Raw genomic sequence first — 23,060 nt, forward strand, 5'->3', positions numbered from 1 at the left:
GTAACAGCAGTACTTGTGTGTACCCAAAATACTAAGGAGTCTACAGTACACTTTGTAAATCGGTCTTTTCCAGGAATATGTTCAGTTCTTAGATGTTAAGTGCCTTTCTCTTTCTCAATGCAATAGCCATTTCCTTTCCAGTAAATATCAATTTATTGATAGCAGTAGTTTCTAAGAAATTATGAAAAACACAATAGTGGTATTTTCAGCGAGATAAAGCCAGAAATTAATGTCACAAGCTGGCATGGAGTTCGGCTAAACCATTGAGACAAAAATTTATATCACTGTAAAAAGTAATAAATCATCTCAAATTCCTCTTAACTTATTCCAGTTGCATCTCAAATACAATAGTGTCTTCTGGAAGTATGCTTTTGCTTACACTTATGGTAAGGCATTAGTTTAACAATTAACTTGTGTCTTGAGCAAAACATACTGACTCAGAAAACATCAATTTTTGCAGCAGCAGTTATTTTATGGGTTTCTTATCCAAGTATGCAGCCAACCTAATCCTGTCTAGTTTTTTGGAATCTGATGCAACTACATATCATGATACAGTAAAAGGTTTAATACCCAGATTGATTTTTATAGTAGTGTAAGATCAGAACTTACAGTGTTTAGATACAGTTTTACCCTCATTTTCTTGGCAATATTATATCAGGTAATGTCTCTTGATTTTACAGATTCGTATGTTTGTCCTCTAGTTGCCTCTCTACATTTATCATCTGTCTGCATAGCTTCTTAGTACTGCAGTAATCTTGAGGCAGTAAATAAATAAAAGCTATAAAATTATGTTGAATTATGCGCCAGTGGGAAAGAGAAGGGAAGCCAAAAGCAAAATTAGGCAATTCCTAATTAAAATATAAAGGACAGAGTTTTGCTCTCAGCTTTTCTGTCACCACAGAGCAGCAAAAAAAAATCACATTAAATTAATTGTTCATTTCGTTAAAGGATTTCACCTTTTTGGTATGCTCCCTCTAATTTTCGCATCCTAATAACTACATAATTTTTATATAGAAAGAATAATATTTTTCACTTTTGAACAGAGGAGTAACAATTTTTTGCTATAAATTCTGGTTTCCCAAATTTTCCCATATTAGCACTTCAAAGAGCAGCAGCAGAAGTAGTTGTCTTTTGACCAATGTACCCGTTCGTTCTCTGTCCCAGCCTCTTGCACACTTCAGTTTTCCAGCTAGGATCCTTGCCTGTGACTTCACCAACCATTCCAGTGTTACAAGAAAAACACAGCCATAAGTTGTCTACATGACCCTACCCAGTGGGGTGGCTAGAATAGAAAAAGACTGAGTTTGTTAATATTTGTTTTATGGAACAAAATCAAAAGAAATTTACAGTTGCTAACATATACATTGTCCTAGAAATCTTTGTATCAGTCGCATGCATGGGTTGCCATGTGCCAAACTGTAAGGAAAATTGTGTCCAGAGTGATTACTTCTTACTCAGATGCTTGGATGAAATCTAGAGTCTTTCCTGGTGACACTTGTGGTAACTGTGTGTTGTTATAGTTCGTGTTGTTCTTCATGTAATCCAAGCTGAAGACAAAATGGTTCTGACTTCCCTGGCCAAACCAGCTTTATCTTGTGTTAACTTTGCAGATACAACACTCTATTCTATGCAGCTATACAAAGTGCCAGCTACAATACTGTTCTGCAGGATGTCTTCAGCTTTTCAAGAATCCCATAACTTATTCCCAAAGTAGCATTTTTATTCACTGATCTTCAGTAGGTCAGCAGGAAGTTCATTCTACCATTAAGGCATTTATGATCAGGGTGTTGAGTAGTATCAATGGCAATTTCTGTAGCACTGCTGAATATCTTACTCCTTAATTCACATAAGGCCCATTATTATTTCTCCAAACCCGTGCTACCTGCTACATCCAATCTTTGCCTAAGCCTGTATCCAGTACCTGTCTCACCTTTCCCATCTTGTGTACCTCTCACAATGAATTGATTCATACAGTGTGTTGAGCTTCAGGCTTGTGTATGCTTAGATCTAGAAGTGACTACTTGATGGGTGGATACGGTACTTTTAGGAACATGAAATTATTTCTTCCTGCTTGATCCATAGGCACTGAGAAAAAGTGTAAAGGGAGGTCCCAGTTCCCCATCTGCCACTTAATTCAGTGTGGGGAACCCAGCACATTAGAATAATTGCATAGGTATTTGATGAAATACATTGTATTATCGAGTGACTTACAGCTTTTCTTTCCACGATAAATTGGACACATATAAAGAGGAAGAAAACTAAATTAAGGAAACCTCATGGTAAAAAATATAGAGATTTGAAAAGTTTTTATTTTATTTAAACAAAGAAATAAAATTTAATGAAGTCCTCTAAAGACTATGTTCAGTTTTAAAAATGTCCCTAACAAAGTAGTTTTCAGTGTTTGAGTTCATATAGTTATGTTTTAAAACATAGATTAAAAATCTTCATAAAAAAAAGAATGAAGCAAATTGCAGCTGGTGTATCTTTACAGTCACGACTGTAGTTATGCCCACTCCATGGGAGAGGAGAGAAAAATACATCTGGATAACTTTGAGAAGTCTCTTGCATCCTATATACCAATCTCTCCAGCCTTTTCTTTTTATTTCATTTAGTTTCTTAGCTATACATTTATTTCTTTTTGCAGTGAGATACTTACACATATATTTAAACTTAAACTTATGAATTTAGAGGTCCATTAAGTCAATGCTGTTCATTGTGTACTTTAAGCAGCATGTTTTTGTGCATCACTAATAATGTCAGAGGACATAGTATATGGTATGTTTCTTGTGTGATTTGGGAATTCAGTAAAAATTGAGTGAAAATCATAGAATCATACAGTGGGTTGGGTTGGGAGGGACCTTAAAAATCATCTAGTTCCAACCCCCCTGCCATGGGCAGGGACACCTTCCACTAGACCAGGTTGCTGAAAGCCCCGTCCAACCTGGCCTTGAACCCTTCCAGGGAGGGGGCAGCCACAACCTCTCTGGGCAACCTGTGCCAGTGCTTCACCACACTCACAGGAAAAAATTTCTTCCTAATATCTAACCTAAGTCTATCCTCTTTCAGTTTAAATCCATTATCCCTTGTCCTGTCACTACACGCCCTTGTAAAAAGTACCTCCCCACCTTTCCTGTAGCCCCCTTTAAGTACTGGAAGGCCAGTATAAGCTCTCCCTGGAGCCTTCTCTTCTCCAGGCTGAACAACCCTATCTCTTTCATCCTGTCCCCGTAGAGGAGGTGCTCCAGCCCCCCCAGTCATATTCGTGGCCTCCTCTGGACTTGCACCAACAGGTCCATGTCCTTTTTATGTTGGGGGCCTCAGAGCTGAACACAGTACTCCAGGTGGGGTCTCACAAGAGCAGAGTAGATGACAACAGTCACCTCCCTTGACCTGCTGGTCACGCTTCTGATGCAGCCCAGAATATAGTTGGCTTTCTGAGCTGCAAGCACACATTGCCAGATCATGTCGCCAACAACTGTTAAACATTGCTGGTCCCAATACCAACCGCTGAGGAACGCCACTCATCATTGCTCTCCACTCGGACATCAAGCCATTGACTGCAACTCTTTGATTGTTACCATCCAGCTTATTCCTTATCAACCAAGTAGTCCATCCATCAAATCCATGTTTCTCCAACTTAGGGACAAGGATGTCATATGGGACAGCGTCAAATGTTTTGCACAAGTATCAGCTGATGACATCAATTACTCTTCCCTTATCCACCAGCGCTGTAACACTGTCATGGACCACCAAATTTGTCAAGCACAATTTAACCTTATTTAAGACATGTTGGCTGTCACCAATCACCTCCATATTCTCCATGTGCCCTAGCATAGTTTCCAGGAGGATCTGCTCCATGATCTTGCCAGGCACAGAGGTGAGACTGACTGGCCTGTAGTTCCCCTTGTCTTATTTTTTTCTCTTTTTAAAAATGGAGGTTATGTTTCTTCTTTTCCAGTAAGTGGGAACTTCACCTGACTGCCATGACTTCTCAAATAAGATGGATAGTGGCTTAGCCTCTTCATCTGTCAGCTCCCTCAGGATCCATGGATACATCTCATCAGGTCCCATGGACTAGTACACCTTCAGATTCCCTAGATGATCTCAAACCTGCTCTTCTCCTACAGTGGGTGGTTCTTCATTCTCCCAGTCACCACCTTTGCCTTCTGCATCTTGGACAGTGTGGCTGGAGCACTTCCCAGTGAAGACTGAGGCAAAGAAGTCCCCATATCCTTAGTAACCTGGTCTCCCATTTTGTTCTGGAGAGGACCTACATTCTCCCTTGTCTTCCTTTTATCAGTATTGTACCTATAAATGCTTTTATTGTTGCCCTTAATGTCCCTGGTCAGATTTAATTCTATCAGGGCTTTGGCCTTACTAACCTGATCCCTGGCTGCTCGAACAGTTTCTCTGTATTCCTCCCAGGCTCTGTCTTTGATTCCACCCTATGTAGGCTTCCTTTTTGTATTTGAACTTGTCCAGGAGCTCCTTGATCATCCATGCAGCCTCCTGGTGATATTGCCTGACATCCTCTTTGTTCAGATGCATCGTTCCCCAGCTTGGAGGAGGTGATCCTTGAATATTAAGCAGTTTTGGGCCCCTCTTCCCTCCAGGACTTCATCCCATGTTACTGTGCCAAGCAGATCCCTGAAGAGGCCGAAATCTTCTCTCCTGAAGTACAGGGTAGCGAGCCTGCTGTGCACCCTCCTCTCTGCCCTAAGGATCTTGAACTCCACCATTTCATGGTCACTGCAGCCAAGGCGGACCCTGAGTTTCACACTCCCCAAAAGCCCCTCCATGTTGGTGAGAACAAGGTCCAGCATAACGCCTCTCCTTGTTGGCTCCTCTGTCACCTGAAGAAGGTTGTTATCAGTGCATTCCAGGAGCCTCCTGGATTGCTTAAATCCTACTTTGTTGTCCCTCCAACAGTTATATAGAAACAGACAATAAGTATTGTGATCAATCTTGAAAAATATAATTTTCTTACATCAGATTATTTGTAGAGTCAGGTCTGCATAGAGTTGTGCATCAGTTAACATGTAGTCAGAATTTCCTGAGAATATGTTCAGTAAATTTACAATTTCACAATCTTGCAAATTTTGGAAACTTTTATACTGTCCTTGTTCAGCCCTAATGGATAGGAAAAGGAAACAAAGCAAAGCCAGAAAGAATTGCTGGTTCTTTTCTCACTGAGTGCAAAATAAATCTTCATCTGTCTGATTTTTTTTTTTAATGTCTAGGATTATGGGTCATTTGCTTCTAGGAAAGTTTTTTAACTCTAATATTCTCAAAAATAAGATTTTTTAAAATAGTTATCTTCCTATCTTTTATTCAACATAAGCCCATTTGGGTTTCCCTCATGCTGTCCTCCTACTTCAGTATCATTTGTGAATTTAATCACTTGTAAATTTGATCTATATACAGAATTTAATCAATATTAAACCTTTTTAAAGGTAATTAAGATGTAGAGTAAAAGTCATGTAGCACTAACTGTTACAGCACAGACTTCATTTTCTTTTACAGCCTGGTGCATTTCTGCTTATCACTATTGGTGCTTATTTTCTTTTCAAAGTATGGGTTTTTTTGGCCATGTTCAATTCACTGCCACTAAAATATTATTTCAAATAAAATTCAAGAGGCATACTGGATTCTAAAAAACTTATATTTACTGTTTTTCTGAATAAGGTAATATGTTCCTTGGTATCCCAGTGCTCTTTCTCAAGTGTTTTGTTTTTATTACTGATTCATTTTACATGTAGTGACTGATAATTGCAGAGTACCCTGTCATAGACACCTTTGTACATGGGGATGTTACCAGTGGGAGAAAAAGTCCCACATAGCATGGAACATTTTACTTAGCGTTTTTGTCATGTAGAGAATATATGACTTAATGAAAGCATCAGTAGATGTCTTGTCTTCAGATTTAAAATATGCCTTAGAGAAACAAGACTGCCTTTTAGTCTCTTTACAAGGAGTTTTTCCAATCACTTTATTTCTACTATACTTGTAAATTATATTGTAACTTCAGCATTGTAGTGACATGTCCTCTGCAATTTGATTAGTGGAAAATATTTTCATTATAAATCATCACTGATTTTAAATTATAGACAATTGACTAAAACCAGAATTTTTCATCAGACTTGCAAGCATATTTTTCCAGAGTACTGTCACTGGTCGTGATGGCAGCAGCCATGGAGGTGTCTGCATTATTGGGTTAGTTTGAATCGTAATGCATTTTTGGAGCAAATACCCTGGTTGTCCCCATTTTCTGTGCTTTGTTTCAGTTCGTAGAGCATTTGGTATCAACCACATAATGCTCCTCTCATTTACTTATCTGGACAACTTTGATTGTATGTAGAGACTCTGAAAGCAGGATACAATTGCTTTGTGCTCTTAAACTATAAAATTTATTGTCTGACACACACAGTAGGTAGCTGGGGATATTGCTGTACACATCATCCCTGTGGGATGGCAAATTTTGCTGACCTGGCAGACAACACTCAGGCAGGAAAGGTTCTGCATTTCTCCCTGGAAAGGATTTGTCTTTGATGCTGCTGAGTTACCATCCTCCAGCTACCTGGTTTTCTTCCTTGAGATTTTATACCTTTTCATATCAGTGCTTTCCATCTTCAAGCCTTGAGCTGTTAACTAGCCCTGTCTCAAGAATTTTACCTGTGTCTGGAATTTTAACTTTCCTAATTTGCATGGATACTAGTCTACATATTTTATTATAAATTTTGTTAGAACTAGACAGTTTGCTTTAAAGACTTAAGACAAAATTACACAGCTGTGCTGTTGTGTCATTATGCAGTGAGTCATGGATTGCTGAACATCTAGGAGGATGGCGATACCTACCTACCTGCAATTCTTCGTGATGTGCTCTTCCATCAGGATCTCATCTTTTACCCAAACATATTCTGACTCAATATATTTTCCTTTCTTACCAGCCCTATGTTTTTCTGTCTTCAGCTCTCACATAAATTATTTCCAAAATCATCTCCCACATCCCTACTCCTCTTTCTTTTATTGTGCTTCTTTTCAATATTGCTCTTTCCAACTGATCTTCCCAATGGCAACAGCTGCTTTGGCCTTCCAGAAGAGCCAGCAAGACAGGGCCTCAGGAAATCAACACTGCCTGATGTCCACATATGCCATCCTCATCACATCTGTGGCCTGCAGATCAACTGGATGGTACTTGTTAAAGTATAAATAAACACATCTGCCTTACTGAAATGAGTTGGAGTGTGAGTCCTACTGTGACCCCCACACAGACAGAATAATATCCCAAGATTGGCTTATTAGGGGTGTCCTCCTGAAACAGGTTGAGAACTTACTCTCCCTGTGTTACACCTTGTTCAGTTGTTGTCCAGGCTCTGCACTGATTCAAGTAGCAGGGACCACTGCATTACCTGTAAGCAAGATCTGCTTTTGCGTATTGTGGCCTGCTGCAGCTATTACTGGCAGCAGGAGTGCATCACTGTGTGACACTGGTGTTCTTTGGGATGGACTGCATAGGGGCACACAAAACAAAGTGTTGTTCAGTAGCTTTCCCTGGGCAGCTTCACATCACCTGGGAGCATTCAGACTGGGAGACCAGTCTACTGATCTGAATTTAAAACCCTGAAACCCATACAGCGTGGGTATAGGGAGCCTCAGCACTACCTGCTTTGATTCATGATCTATCTCTGTTCTGCCTCATCACCTTCTAATAAGACATGCTCAAAATTTCTCCACTCAGTTCTGAGTTGATCACACACAGCAGGCAAGGCATGCACCCTTTGACTTTATCGTTTTATACTTTCCCTCAACTGGAATTACAAACACACACACACTCTTCTTTCTATCTATCTATCTCCAATTCAAGCATGCTCCCACTTTCCTAAAGCAGGTCAATGGCCCTAACGTAAGCATTGAATTAAAAATGAGCCACGTGTTTTTCACTGTTGGTATATGTATTACTAATATCTTGAACAGAAGTTTAGTATTGAGATTCTAAAGCTAATGTTCAGCACCACTAGCAATGTAGGTACCCAATATAGGCTACTTCATATTGTTTCATGATGTTTTTGAAATGTTTTAATTCAATTGCATTTCTGTACATAGATGTCTCTTTTCTATACCATCTATTACAAATTGAGTGCATATTTTAAGTACAGAGCAGGGTAAGAAGTTGGATAAAGGCCTTCAATACAATTTGTAGTGTGGTATTTAAAATAAACAATGAAATCTTTCTTAAGTACTAATAAAAGTATGACCAATGAACTGTTATCTTATATCTGCCAAAAAAGTGATGAAAACTCTATTAGAAAGATAAATTTAATATGAAAAAAGCTATTTTGTACCAAAGGTACATTTGTAGTGCAACAGCTATACTGCAGTAATGGTGAGAATACCCTATGCAGTTTTTTCTTTCTTTTTTACTTCTCTTTCCATCTCTCAAAATACTGTCTTTGTTAATATTTGCTACATTCATCAAATCCTCAAGCTGTGACCCTATAAAATCACATATAAGTCTAGTATGCCTTATTTAATCATATCAGACTTTGCTTTCAATTAAGTAATACATTCCAAGAGATAAACATCCTCAAATTCCACTAAAAAGTAAAAAAATTAAAAGTTAAAGAATACATCTCAAAAATGTCATTGTTTATTTCCATGCAGAATTGTTTGCAGTTTCATTACATTGTTCGCATTAACTCTGTAAGACAGGAAACATGCAAATTACAGACAGGAATAATGTATTTTGTTATTCTCAGAAACAAAGCTAACTCAAGCTTCATGTAAAAGAGTTGTATTAAATTCTAGGCACAATCTCTTTAATTATACCGGTCCCTGTAAATTTGTTCAGGGGAAAGGAATTGCTATTTCCCTTTTGTGGAAGAATAATGGAAAGTGTGAATCACACTTTCCACATAATTTAATGAAATTCTTCATTAGTGAGAAATGACATTTGTATTCCATGTTAAATAAATTCTTTGTGCAAGGAAAGTAACTCTCTTAATTTGTTTAAAATTACTAGGAATCTATTACTTTTATAGGATGAATACTGATTGCCATGCCATTGGTATTTTCACAACAAAATCAGTTTCAAATGAAGGTTACAAACAGCATGCTAAAACAGTTGCTGGAAGAGAATATAGCATTATTTTTCAGTACTACTTTCAATTAAAATATACTCCTTCTGTAATCCCACAGCTGACCAAACAGGAATGTTATTTATAGGAGATGCAATAATACAGGTCAGTAAACATTCACTTTTTCCTCAGACATTTGTTTCATACTTGCCTTTATGTTTATTTCAGTAACTAATTTACACATTGCAAATCATTTTCTCCCTATCATATCTGTTTTTAGGTTAATGGTATAAGTGTAGAAAGTGCTACCCATGAAGAAGTGGTAAGTCGTTCCACTTTGATTTTTTAATAGTGTACAGAATATCCTGTGTCCATACTGTTCTGTCTCTAACCTTGCTTCATATGAGTGCTCTTTTTTACTATAAAGACATAGTGCTATAGTCAGATTTTTCATATATCTGATTATTAAAGGCTTAATTTTGGCTGTTAGCATTTGTTATAGTTTCTGCGCTCTTGCTGTGACTCTTCTTCATAGTAAGACATATGCATTTGTGGCATAAATGGCTATTCCAAAATTGAGTCTCCATCATTGTTTATTATAGTTTTTACATCCCTTAGATAAAATAAGTATTTCAAATCACAAAATAAGGCAAAAAGTAAAAATCCTGGGAGATTACCTCTTTTCTGTTCAGCACTTCCCAGAATAGAATCTATATCAGTTTTATCAATGAGCACATGATCTTTTTTTTTTCCCTCTAAACTGTACATTGGGCTGATTGCCATGAATACTCAATAGAATGCAAAGAAAAAATCAGAAAGCCTTTACTATTTAATAATGAATGTTGAAAATACAAATAAACATACATTACCCTTTTTACAGTGCTACTGTAGGTACCAAAATGTCCTTTGGATTATTATAATTAGTCTTTCAAGGGTTGCAAATAAATTGAATAATCTTTCTTATATATAAATTTATATGTATACATAACATATGTTTATGTGTATATAACATACGTTTATGTGTATATAACATACATATGTATGTGCACACATATGGTCTTTATGGATTATGCCTTTGGAAAAGTGCCTGATCCATTGGGATTGCAGGTGCTCCTAAAGGGTTCACCTGCTGTACTAGTACATTTAAATAGTAATAAAATTCTTGCTGCCTTAGCACTGCAGGATCAGGGATTGAATTAGTTTAGTAAAGAGTCTGAATTAACCTAACATAAAAACAACATTTAAAAATTAGAATATGTGGAGTGAATGTCATGATTCTGCTCAGGTATTTTAAAACTTTGATTCCCATTGCCTTTAGTGCAATTGAAAGGGATTCAACTTTTGTAGGTCTTACCCCTGCGTGCACTGAAAAATAGAAAATCTAATTAATGTTTTGCTACCTATATCTAAATGTGCACTTGTGTGAGAACATGGGGATTCCTGATGGCAAATGTGCAAACGAACACAACTGTTTTGTTTGGTGAAATGTAACAACTTCAATTGTGCCCTATTTATATTTATGTACAATATACATTATTGTTGTGAGCTGTGTTGCACTGCACAGTGCTTCTGTTTCATGTTAAGAATTCTCAGGTGTTACAGAAGTATAGATAGTCATAAAAATAGCATAGAATGTTAAACTGTTTCTAAATGCTGGGACAAGAATGGAAGGAATTGAGAAAGCAGTGATGTTACATATTCCGAAATTTCATCTTATTCTGTAAGTCATTTTAAGATGCTATCTATCAGATTTTGTGGAAGTTTCTTTATTAGGAAGCAAGAAATGTGCCTAAACATTGACTCTTTTTGATGGTATCCATAGGACTAAGATGCACTCCTGTCTTCAAGCCTGAGTACACATACTGAACACATCCTAATTCCTAGCTGGTACTCCCAGAGGCTATAAGGCTATAAATAATGAATAACCATAATAAAGAAATCTTGTACCTAATAAGACCATACCCACAGGCAAGGAAGAGAACAGAAAACATACAAAGATCACAACTTCAAGCTGGGAGGAGATTAAGGCACACATCTCTGTCTCTTGCTTTTCATGGGAAAACCAGCATGTGTAGATTGCTGAAAGGCAATCACTGAAACACTGAAAAGGCCCCTTGCCCAGGACTCTACAGCACACTATGAAATGCAGTTGCAGTTTCTGCATATCTCTTGAATCTGGTGATGTTCAGTTTAAAGGAACCTTGAAGAATGGAATTACAGTGACTAGTTCTAACATGATATGGTGACTCTCACTGATGCATTCATTTTCCTGCTAATGTTCAAGAATCAGACCAAGGTCTTCTGGTGAGTTTTTTATTTGCTTAAAAGAAAAATTATTAAGTTTGAGTGGGTTTTTTTACACTACTTTATATAATTAAGATGGCAAGGATTTTCCTTGGTAAAAAAAAAATAAAATAGGGAACTACTTTTTTCTAAAGAATGATGCTTCTCTATCATTTTCAGTGCTTAGTGCTTGCAGGCAAGACTCATATGAAAGAGCATGTATCAATAGTTGCTCTGTATTACCTATCAGAGTTAGACAATAGGTAAGCCAGAAGTTGCTGGCTAAATTTCCAGAATATTTTTACCATCACATGTTCTCCAGTGGGCCTATCTTAGACCAGTGTTCTGGCAGCATTTCTTGCCATTTTCCCCTCTACTTCATACTCTACCCCAGATGGAGAATCACTTCAACAGCAACACTCAGACTAATGCACTGAAAAGCACAGAGGATGGGAGATGTCTGTAAACTTGCCAGTTTTGGAAGCCACTGAAACAGATCACCAGCTCTTGAGCAGGTGCATCCAAATGGCTCCCAGCAATAACATGTTTCATAGCATCTCTTCCGTGTCCTGCCTACTCTCACCTGAACCACTGATACCTCAGCCCCATCCTTCTCCTATACATCACTTCCAGTGATTCTGTACCCTGTTGCCTTGATAGGCCGCTACCTTTTCTGCAGTGATGAGTGCTGATTTGCTAATGGAGGAACTAATGCTTAGCAGCTTCAAGGCTTTTTCTAAGGATTCTTACCTAGCCTTACAATTATGAAAATTTTATTGGTTTCCATTTGAAAATGTACTGGGCACTTACCATTCTCACTGACTTAAAGAAAAGCAGCAGTCGGTAATATGCTTTATTTTTTTTTTTTCTCTTTTCCAGTTGTTTCATGTAGTTTTGAAATATGGTTTACCACAATGTTTGATCTAACTTGAAACAAAATAATTTATTGAATAGTGGTTATTTTTTACCTGGTTTATTTCATCCATCAGATTGACTGTATGCAGATAAAGTCAGTTCACGTTCACTCCATGTGCAGTGCTTTTCCAGTCTGCAGTGCAATGCAGTATAGATAAAAATTGTTACCCCCTGTTGCCTGTTTATTGGCAGTTATCGGTCGATTCAGTGGCGACTGTATCTCAGAATAGCATCTGTAGCAACTATAAAAGACGTGGGCTTTGACAGTCTTATCAGCAAGGCAGAAATTACATGGGCAAAGGCACTAAACTTGCTTTTATTACTTGGAGGTGACTCTAGGTCAAGATAAAGTGGAGCTGCATGATCTTGCAGTCCCTTTCTTGGTGTTGATTAATACCATCAGGCTGAATCTCTAGAATAATTACAGACAGTCTCAGTAAAGCAGAGTCAGGTCTATTATGTATTGGTGAACTGCCCTCCTACTGTTTGCATTGTTATTGCACATACGAAACTCTAAACTTCCTGAAAGTTATTCCCCACAAAATGGTAAGTTGCATCCCTTAAGGATTGTTTTTCAGTACCGAGAAGTGCTCCAGAACTTTCAACGTAACACAGCTATGCTGCAGTGGTGAGGAATGACAGAGAAATGCATAATGCTGCTCTTTGTGCTGTACATGAGAAATCAGTAGAAGCATTAAACAAAGCCTCCTGGAACAACTGTGGGCCATATAGCTGAACGAAGCTCCAGAAGGAAGGGAGTTCCCAATGGTCCAGGAGATAGATCTGCAAAGAGACTTTTCTACTACCACAACCCACTGTCATAATCAGATGCCTTAGTTAAATGAGTCAGATGGTAGGGGAAGGGGCGAAGTCTATGAGATTTGAGATGAGGTAGGATATTGCCAAAGTTCCTGAGAGATTGGAAGATGTTTTATTTCTTATTTTAATCAAAATCATATAATTGAATTTTTATGAAATAATGGTTGAAATTTCTCATCCAAAATAAAAATCTCCTTATTTGAATATAATGATTTTACAATTGAAAAGAAATGCTTCAAAAAGAAGGGTTCATTTAATGTCCTGAAGCTTTCAGCTTGTAGGAGTCAGTGGTTTGTCAGTATCTGCTGTTTATAGATGGAACATGTCAATGATGATGTGCTTGTCTGCTGCCTGTCAGGAAGTTAATATTTCTCTTCTCATTTTTGTTGCATTACAGAGGCCAAAAGTGTGTGCACTTGCACACAAACATGGCACATAAACATCTAAAATGAAATTTATATTAAATTTAGGAATAAGTTTGAGTGATCCATTTAATTTTAAGAAAAAGGAAGTCTTCAGCTAACATTCTTGAGGGTCCATAGATCCCTATGTCTTTTTGTTTGATGAAGGTGGATGTGTTTAATCTTCTGGTATGTCACAGAACTGCAATAGTTTGCTTGAAAAAAAGGCTTCTTTCTTATGTAAGATTTTTAAGGTATGCAAAATAGGAAATTCCACCTCTAAGTTCCATTTTGGGTTCAGAGACTACATAAACCAGCAGCTTTGAGTTTTACATACGATGCATCAGGTCTGAGCACCTAGAAACACCACTGAAGAAGATAGTGTTACAATATATCAAGCTATTAATATATTAGTTTAGTGATTAAGGGTACTTGTCCAGAAAGCAGGAGGTTAAAGATGGAGGACTCATCTAACTTTTAGGAAATCATGCCAGCATCTTCTACCTCTGGAAAGAGTGCCCTATTTTCTAAGGGTGTCAGTCAGCTTAGGTGAGAGGCACTCCAGCAATTCTGTTCGAAAGACACTCAGCAATGAGGCTTGGGTAGTCTCAATTCACTCTGGGTTGCATTTTGCACTTAACATTGTTAACAACATACAAAGTATTTTATCTATGGGATCCTGCTAGAGGTTATAAGGTAGTTCTTTTGGCTTGCTTTATTTTTGTCTGACACCATGATCTCTTACATATTCAGTTATCTACTTCAAGATGGGAATTCTGAAACGTCATCCTCCAATACAGTTTGAACACACTTCTTGCTGCTTTCATTCTGGGTGATGACCTCTTTTGTAAATACATAACTCAAAATTACAAATTGTACTGTGTGATACAAGGGACTATGTACTGGATCTGTCTGGGATGGAGTTAATTTTTTTCATAGCATCCAGTATGGTGGTGTATTTTGGATGGTGACTAAAGCAATGTTAACAACACACCAGTGCTTTCATTATTGCTAAGCAGTGCTTGCACACCATCAAGGCTTTCTCTTTTTCCTACTCTTCCCCCTCTCAATGAGTACACTGGGAGTGGGCAGGAATTTGGAAGTGGATGCAGCTAGGACAGCTGACCTGAACTGACCAAAAGGATTTTCCATGCCATATAATATCATGCTCATCAGTAAAAATTGCAGGGAGTTTTTTTCTGGGGGAAGCAGCCATTGCTCAGAGACTGGCTAGGCATCAGTCTGCTTGTAGGAGGTGGTGAGTGATTGCCTTTGCATCACTTGTTTTTACCTTTGTTTCACTTATTAAACTGTGTTCATCTCAGTGATTTTGTTGCTTTTATTCTTCCATTCTCTCCCCTGTCCTGCTGGTAGGGGGAGTGAGTGGGTGACTGTGCAGGCGCCTAGCTGCTCCCCGGGATCAACCCATCACAGACTACTAAAAGGGATGATGGTGGCAATGGTACAGGTTGAATTACTTCACTAATGCCAGTCATAGTGATAAGCTATTAAGGGGCAGAAGCAAGTATATGCTTCTTGTTTTTTTTTGTTGTTGGGCTGTTGGGTTTTTCCTGTTTGTTTCTCTTTTGGTGGTTTTATTTTATTTTATTTTATTTTATTTTATTTTATTTTATTTTATTTTATTTTATTTTATTTTATTTTATTTTATTTTATTTTATTTTATTTTATTTTATTTTATTTTAATTGTAGCTTTAACAAATGTTTTCAGTAATTTTCTTTGGTCTTTTTATTTCATTTTGTTTCACAGTGGCATGTCTGGATTCCTTTGTGTTTAGACTTTTTCCCCTTCGTTCTTAATTTCTGCCATTTTAGAATATCTGCTGGTTCACCCTTATAACATTTGAGGAGGTACACCGAATAGGCAGAAACTCAGACAACCTGCATTTTACTAAATGGAAGATTACATGTAATTGTTTGTCAGTTTGCCTCACAGGTGTTAAAGACTTAAGACCCACTGGGGTAAATAAATGGGAGGGAAGGCTACAAGACCTGGGAATTGTAGGAAAGGAGGCCAATTTGTTCTGTCTTCTACTTATCATCTTCACAACTGGCACTCTGGAGATGCTTATGTAGATAGCTCATCCTTATTATACCAAATAAGTAGTTTTGTTTCTTGACCCTTGAACTTCCAGGAAGGTTAAAAGGTGATACTTCTCTGCAAGCTAAACAACCCAGGGAAATCCATGCTAGATGCTACTCCTGAGAATACTCCCTTATCTGGTGTTTTGTGATGCAGACTGGGTGCTTCTCTCAGAAAGATTTTAGTTTTTCTTCTCAGAAAGATTTTAGTGAGTCCCCGAGGTGAGCACTGCCCTAAGAGGAAATACACTAGAAGCACCTACTTGTGTCCACTGTAGGCAAAACATAGATGATGTGATGGTTTTTCATCACTGGAACTTTTCAGGGTTTGATTGGACAGATAGATAATCTCATATAGGCTCCCTTTCCCACAAAAATTTAGGCCATATGATCTTTTGAGGTAATTCCCAACCTGGGCTGTTTTATACTTAGTCAAATGTAAGTTTGAATAAAATTAATCCTATTTCAAGATAATAAACAGTTTATTTCTTTTAGCTGGAAAAGGCAGAAATGAGGGTCGAGGTATATAAATGAAGAATTAGTTACATGATATTTTTTTCTTAGTATATCTTATTCATACATTTTTTAGTAAATAGTGTGTTTCACAAGCTTTTAGTATTTCATGCATGTTAATCTAATCAGAATTTTGTTCCCTGATCCAGGAAAGTACATTTATTTCTTTTTATTTATAAGTAATCTTACAGAAGGGAATCACTAAATAAGCAATATCCAATAAAAGAGAGAATCAATTCAATGGGGATTGGTTTAGATTTCCAGAATTTGAACTGCTTTTAGCCAGTTCTCTAGAACAACTTGGCAGGGCCTAGAAATCAATATCCCTTTATTTTTTTCCAAAGTATTTTTATGTGAAATGCTTCTAATCTTTTGAAGATAGTTTGAGCATTTTCTGAATTTTCTTCTTAGATTGTTTCACAGTAGTTTCCTCAAAAAAAAACAAAAAAAAAACAAAAAAAAAAAAAAAAAAAACAAAGAGAAAGGTATTTTATTTGAAAAGAACAAAGCCAAAACCTTTAGCAAATTGTACTTTTCTCACTCTGTCTGATTTCCAGTACTGACCTACATTGTCATTGAATATTGGAAAAGAAATATAGTGGGTTTTGCCTATCAACTTTTCTATGACCAGTTTCTGTGTATGAAATATGATTTTTTTAGTTTGTGATTAGTCATACTGTCTCCCCAGTATGTTGCTGTTACAATTATTTATTTAAATGGGAAATATGAAACATGGTATAAATGGGTCATATTTTGACTGACACAAGGTTTCAATGTGCTTCAGGCTAATAGGCTGTCTCCAGTTACACATGGACATATGAACAGAAACAACATGGGTAGGATCCATCAACCCTAACTGTTATTGACAGGGAGCTTGCTGAAATGATCCCAAACTCACTGCTTGCCTTGCCCCATTATTAGGAGATTTACATTTGGGATCAGCTAAAGCAGGCTTGTAGATTTGAAAGCATTTGTAAGTCACTTTCAAACACAATTCAGTTTTCGGATATGGCTGTATGAGAAACTGCCACAATTCTATAAAGAAGTTTTAATGGAGAGACTCTTTAGCATGCAAATGATAAAACTCACATGCTTTAAAACACATTTTTTTCCATTTAAATTTGCACCCTTTTGCACCTTTACTGTGCTTTTGTAAAGGACAGCGAAATTTCAGAGAAAGATTTAAAAAACTGGAGTAACACATTATGGTACCTGTGATAAATGTAATTTCTGTAATGTACTTGTGAAAATTGACTTTCTTTCAAGCTCTAAACATGTTAAGAAAGCATTCATAATTAAGTAGTTCAGATTTCAATACTACTATTTTGCTCCCATCTATTTCACAATTACTTAATTCCCTGGGTTAGAGAAGCAGCAAGTACTCTGGAATTATGAGCATTTATGATGTGCATAATCTTTGAGCACAAAAGAAGAATTACTATAATTAAAACTGATAGAAAAATTCCACTACCTGGCACTAAGGAACTATAGGAAGAGTTGAAGTCTTTGTTAAGCTATGGACAAAAAAATGTAGGACTTCTTAGATAAAGCACACAGAGTGCAGCTGGACAGCTACAATTTTAAGCAGTTCTTCCTAAGGGTGAAAGGAGTGAGGATTTTAAAAATAATTAATAATAATAAAAAAAAATCAGTGTCTCTTTTAATCCCTTTCATTTTATATTTCATTTATAAATGTTGAAAGACCTAGAAAGGATTTATAACAAATTATACTAGCCTCTTCAGTCATAAAGGTGCCCTTTCTTCCATCTCCTCCTCCCACCTGTATAAAACTGAGCACCATGAGGGAGACCAAATATTTAAGCTAAAGGAGAGTGTTAGAATAAGAACAAAAGTGTGTAAACTATCCATGGATAAGTCTGGAGGGGTCTCTGAAAGGGCTGGTAGGAAAAGAAATTACCTGTTTTTAAACCAGGATTTGATAGATTCAAGAAGAGTGCTGTATCATGTCCCTTGTTATCCCTGACAATCACTAGGAAGACCTGTCCACCCTTGTTTCCTTAGGTCCTTATATTCTGTGCACAAACTAGTCTGTGTCTTCATTTTTGTCCACTCTGCAGGGTTTCCACTCTGGTTGAGCTAGATTTTCTGAAGCAGTATCCTCTCCTTCTCACTTCTCCCTCCCCAACCTTCCTTTGCCTATCTAAACAATGTTCTGTGTTTTTGACTAATTCACTGGCTTATATTGGGTGACCCTCAGTATTTCATCTGGGTATAAAGAGCTATGGAGTGCTATCTACTCAAGCTCAGCGTTATTAAGAGGACCAAGCTGCAAGATAATAAAGAGTTAGTGATACTGAATAGATTAATTAAATAAATGTATTTGTAAAAGATTAGACTTGATTTGTTTGCATAAGTGAAACTCAATATTTACATTTTGTAAATTTCCTGGAATGGAAAGGAAAATTTAACTTATATGGAGGACTTACACCCACATAAAATTAATTCATAAATAAAATTGTTGTTCTTCTGATCACAAGGAAGATTAATAAACTCTTCTGAGATTCACTGTATGAGCTGCACATAAGTACTGTTTCTCTTCAAAAACTCATTGACTTAATGTGAGTGTGATCTAAACAAGTGATCACAAATCAAGTCTTATAGCTGTCACTAATATTTCAAACACATCTGTTTAGCTGCTGAATTGAGGCTACATAATGACACCTGCTCTTTCTCCTCATTGTAAATAACAGACAAGACACTCATAGAGCAAGAGTGTATTTATACACTTAAAATGCAAATAAGATAATACACTGATTCATAGAGAAGGAGTGTATTCATGCACTTCAGATGGCAAATAAGCTAGCACGTTGCATCAAAATTATTAAAGAACTGGATCAGAAAATCAAAATGTTTTTTGCTGTTGTTGTTTTATGTCTAATGTGGTATTAGACAGCAAAAAGTCTAATACAAAAAAAAAGTATAGCCCTGTATTTAAATAAGTATGGCTCTAGCTGTAATCAGTACGTCGGGGAAAGAGAAACTAATTCTTCAGAAGACTGTAACATGTCAGTGAGATTTAAATGATGTTTCCCTCATCAGATACAATGATTTTTTCCAGTACAGGAAGTGTTTAGAATTGAATAAAGGAATATATTTTATGGTGACCTGTGCTGAATAAATATTGGCTTCTACAGTAGCACAATTGCAAGGAATCAAGGGCTGGGATCCTGAGATAGTGTGCAGAAGGTTCAGGTATAGGTCTTTGCCTAACACAAATTTCTTTCTGATGCGTACTGACTATTAAGATGATCTGCTGTTTTGTAGTGATACTAGCACTTTCATGCTTCAGGAGTTGTGGAAACAAAAGCATTAAAGAGTGACATACAGGGTTACTATGCAGTGATGCTGAATTTTGTCCACAGATTTTCCTATTCCATTATGCTCTTCTACGTGCTCTAAGGATTTCAGTGTGAAAGATAAATGTTTTTTATTTTTTAGGTGCCCCAGTTCTTTGAGCCTGAAACAGTGAAAATTTGGACAATTACAAATAAATTTTATGCTTGATCCAAAATGAAGGGCAGTCCATTGAGCTGATCAGTCCATGGGTCTAGGACTTAGGTCTTTTAATTCATCAGTGAATGTGTAGACACTAAAAGCAGTTCTCAGTGCTTCTTACGTTTAGTCCTATATTAACTCTGGATGTTTGTGAAGTATGTATTACACTAGGAAGACTTAGTATAAATGGATCATTGTGAAAAAGTTTGTTGTAAGAAAAGGAGGAAGCAGTGCCCAAATTGTCAACAATTTCTAAATCAGAGAATGCAGCATATGGCCTGCTGGGCTTGATAACCTCAAAAGCTCCTGGTTTAGCTTTTGCACTCAGTAGCAGAAGACAGCCTTCATTAAATATTGTCCATCATTATTGTCATTTCATACCATTGCCAATGGACAATGGCAGAAGTTTTCTGACTGATATCTCTCTCCTCAGAAGCACGTCTAGCCAGACAAAATAATTTTATGAGAACTCTGTAGGTTTGTTATGAATACAAGCAAACATTGACAGAGAAAATTGGAAAACCTGCAGTTAGTCTTTTTAGCTCAATCTGTGCCAACTGGAGTTTGTATAAACACAACCACTTAACTATCATCTAGAAAGATTTTCAAATATATTTGAAGAATATGAACCTGCAGGGTTAGACTGTTACTATTTGTTTGCTTGAAAAGGCCTGCCTTTTGGATAGAAATGTTTGCATTTGTACAGATTCTGATTCCACTTAAACATATGCATTTCCAATCACAGTCAGTCATATATTTGTATCTGTATTTGAACTGGAAGTGGCACTTTGATACTATAGTATGTATGGCTGACATACCAGATATCAGTAACGATTTAATAAAAATTCAATCTAAGAATTGTAAGTTTGTTTTCTGGTAATTGGGCCATTTTGTCTTGTAGTTTTCTGATACCTGAGACAATTCTTTCTTTTTACAAGTTGAGCTGAAACTACAAAGTTTCCAAAAAACTTCCAAACATGCTTTAGTCTAAGAGGCATTTTAAGTATTAAGTACTATTGTTCCTTTTTTCATTCTGAGGGTTTAAGATTTTTTTTTAAACTTTCAGTTCTCTAGATTTCATTGGGCTTTTTATATGTTATGATCTAATTCTCTTCATATGTTTCACTACATCTTCTTAGTTGTTTGCCTGCTGCATTAGAGGCCTGTACATAATCTTCTACCCAGGTACTTGTCCATCCCAAGACTTGTACTTTGTGTGAATTTCAAGTGTTTTATTTGTGAAATGCTTGTACTTCAAGATCAGACATTCACCAGGAGAATCACTTCCTTTTGTTTCAGAATTTTTGCTTCAGACTTTTAGTCTGAGTTAGGTGTTTAATCTTAAATTTTCATTTAAGATTAGGATGCAAGATTGGATTAATTTCATCTAACTTCAGATGTTTAAAGTGTAAGGTTATCATACAGACCTTCTTTATTTAGAGATAGACATCTGGAGGTGGTGATTCCTTTTTATCCTACAATATTTACTAATTTCTAGAAAAAATATTAACAGCTACTTTCGAGTTGTATCTTTTAAATGGCCAAAGCCAAATGATGTGACTTCTGCTTTCGGAATAGATCTGAGCTAAAGGGCCATATGGGTGAGCTCATTCATCAAAGACATTCTCCATGTCAATTTTAATTGCTGGTACAGTTCTGATCTATAGTAAGACAGAACCTGATTCAAACAGCTAAAACCCTGTCTAAATCTCTGAGCAGTGTGAATATTAATGATCAGGTATGTTTGAAGGTTTAGAGCAAGCCACGGTAAACACAAGGCCCCAGAATTTTAAAAGAATGCACATCAGCTATGAATTCTGCTATTGACTTGCCTGCCCGAGTTAGGTATATAGGATTTTGCTAAAATGGGTGTTGACAGTAAAAGTGAGGTAACAAAGGTCACTTGGTTTTCGTAAAATATGAGTCATATTTTTCTCTGCAGACTCTGAACTGTACTTAGGTGAGATCTAGAAGCTCCTATTTATATTTTTAACATTGTTCTGTTCTTGAGAAATGCATGTGAAAAGAAGAAGAATAATAAACCCTGGCTTGACAAATATACTTAGAGATATGCAAAATACGCAAATTAGAGCCAGCATGAAAAGCAAGCATTTCCTTTGATGCCCTTCTCTCCTTCAACACACAAGTAAGTGCATACACACAGTTACCTGCAGTAAATGTATTTAATCAACTACTGAAAACAAAACAAAACAAAACAAAACAACCAAACAAAACCCACTCACTTTTACAATTCTGCTTTTATATTAATACTACAGTAAGGCAACAGTGCAGCAGTGGGTGTTACTCAAAAGGTACTGGATTTGTCTTTTTGGACTTACTGGACTTGTGCAAAATCTTCATCACTACAGAGAACTGCATTATTAGTGACCTTTCATACTGTTAATACCTTCTTTTGAGCACTGAAATTCTTTAGTTTTTTTCCTTAGTGTGTATATGGTTCAATACTATGACCTCTTCAGTTACTACCTAAGAATACAAAGTAGCTCCAGGGGAGTATGATATGATATGAGTATCTTTTAAGGAATTACTGCTTGGTAATTTTAAAACAAAGCATTAATATTAGAGTTCTTTCCTTTTCAAAGTATAATCTGAAATAAAAATCAAATTTCATGCTCTGAAGCAGTTTTTAATCTACTGTTTTGTTTTGTTCCATACAGTTTTTGTATTTAATTTATTTTCATAATATCTTACTAAGGTATTCCAAAAGTACATTAAACAGTATGTCTATCATGATGTCTCCTCTCATCTCTTGACAAATATAAAAGTTTGTGTGCAAACATCCTTTGCTTAATTAAGAGGAATCACAATTCTTACACTGTCTTTGAAAGTTTTCTTCAAAACGTTTCTGTTAGGAAGTTAAAATGGTTCCTTGTTATTACAAAGTCAAAAAATTAAAATGGTTCACATTTGTGACTCTTCTAAAAAGCCAATTGTGAAGAAGAAAGTGAGTTCTCTAATAATTTTGTTTGGTTTATGTTTCTTCCCATTACATATTTCAATATAGTATTGTGACTATATTTGTTGGGTTTGAAATTATCTATTGGAGTTTACAAAATACTGATATTGCTACACTGATTATAAGCTAAAGTCACCGTTACTATACCTGCCACACAATGACAAGTAAAATGATATCACAAGATACAGCAGCGTTCAGTGACAGAATCTGGTATTTCTTGCCAACTCTGACTTCCTACTACACTGATACTGAATTTCTGACATTTCCTCTTTGCAAGGGAATACACTGGGTGTAATTCTCTTCTTACCGTATGAAGTATTTTTGCCATTGTTGCACCCAGGCTGAATTCACTGAACCTAGACCATGTGGATATCATTGCTGCACTTCTTCCTTTTTATTTATTTGTTTATTTATTTTAAATACTTTCTCAAACCCACAGTGGTGGGTCAGCCCTGGCCAGCA

General features: G+C 36.5%; 1 protein-coding gene across 2 annotated transcripts in view; it reads left to right on the plus strand.

Annotated features, from left to right (window-relative positions):
* SNTG2 (syntrophin gamma 2) overlaps positions 1-23,060 on the plus strand; it is a 280,675-nt gene that overhangs the window by 144,259 nt on the left and 113,356 nt on the right. For both annotated transcript variants that reach the window (XM_042803276.1, XM_042803277.1), the window contains 2 exons: positions 9,196-9,239; positions 9,355-9,396. In XM_042803276.1, the coding sequence (XP_042659210.1) occupies positions 9,196-9,239; positions 9,355-9,396 (86 nt within the window). The remainder of the gene's footprint in view (positions 1-9,195; positions 9,240-9,354; positions 9,397-23,060) is intronic.

The sequence above is a fragment of the Tyto alba genome, unplaced genomic scaffold (genome assembly GCF_018691265.1).
Source record: "Tyto alba isolate M040663 unplaced genomic scaffold, T.alba_DEE_v4.0 Super-Scaffold_40, whole genome shotgun sequence".
In the NCBI taxonomy this organism is placed as follows: Eukaryota; Metazoa; Chordata; class Aves; order Strigiformes; family Tytonidae; genus Tyto; species Tyto alba.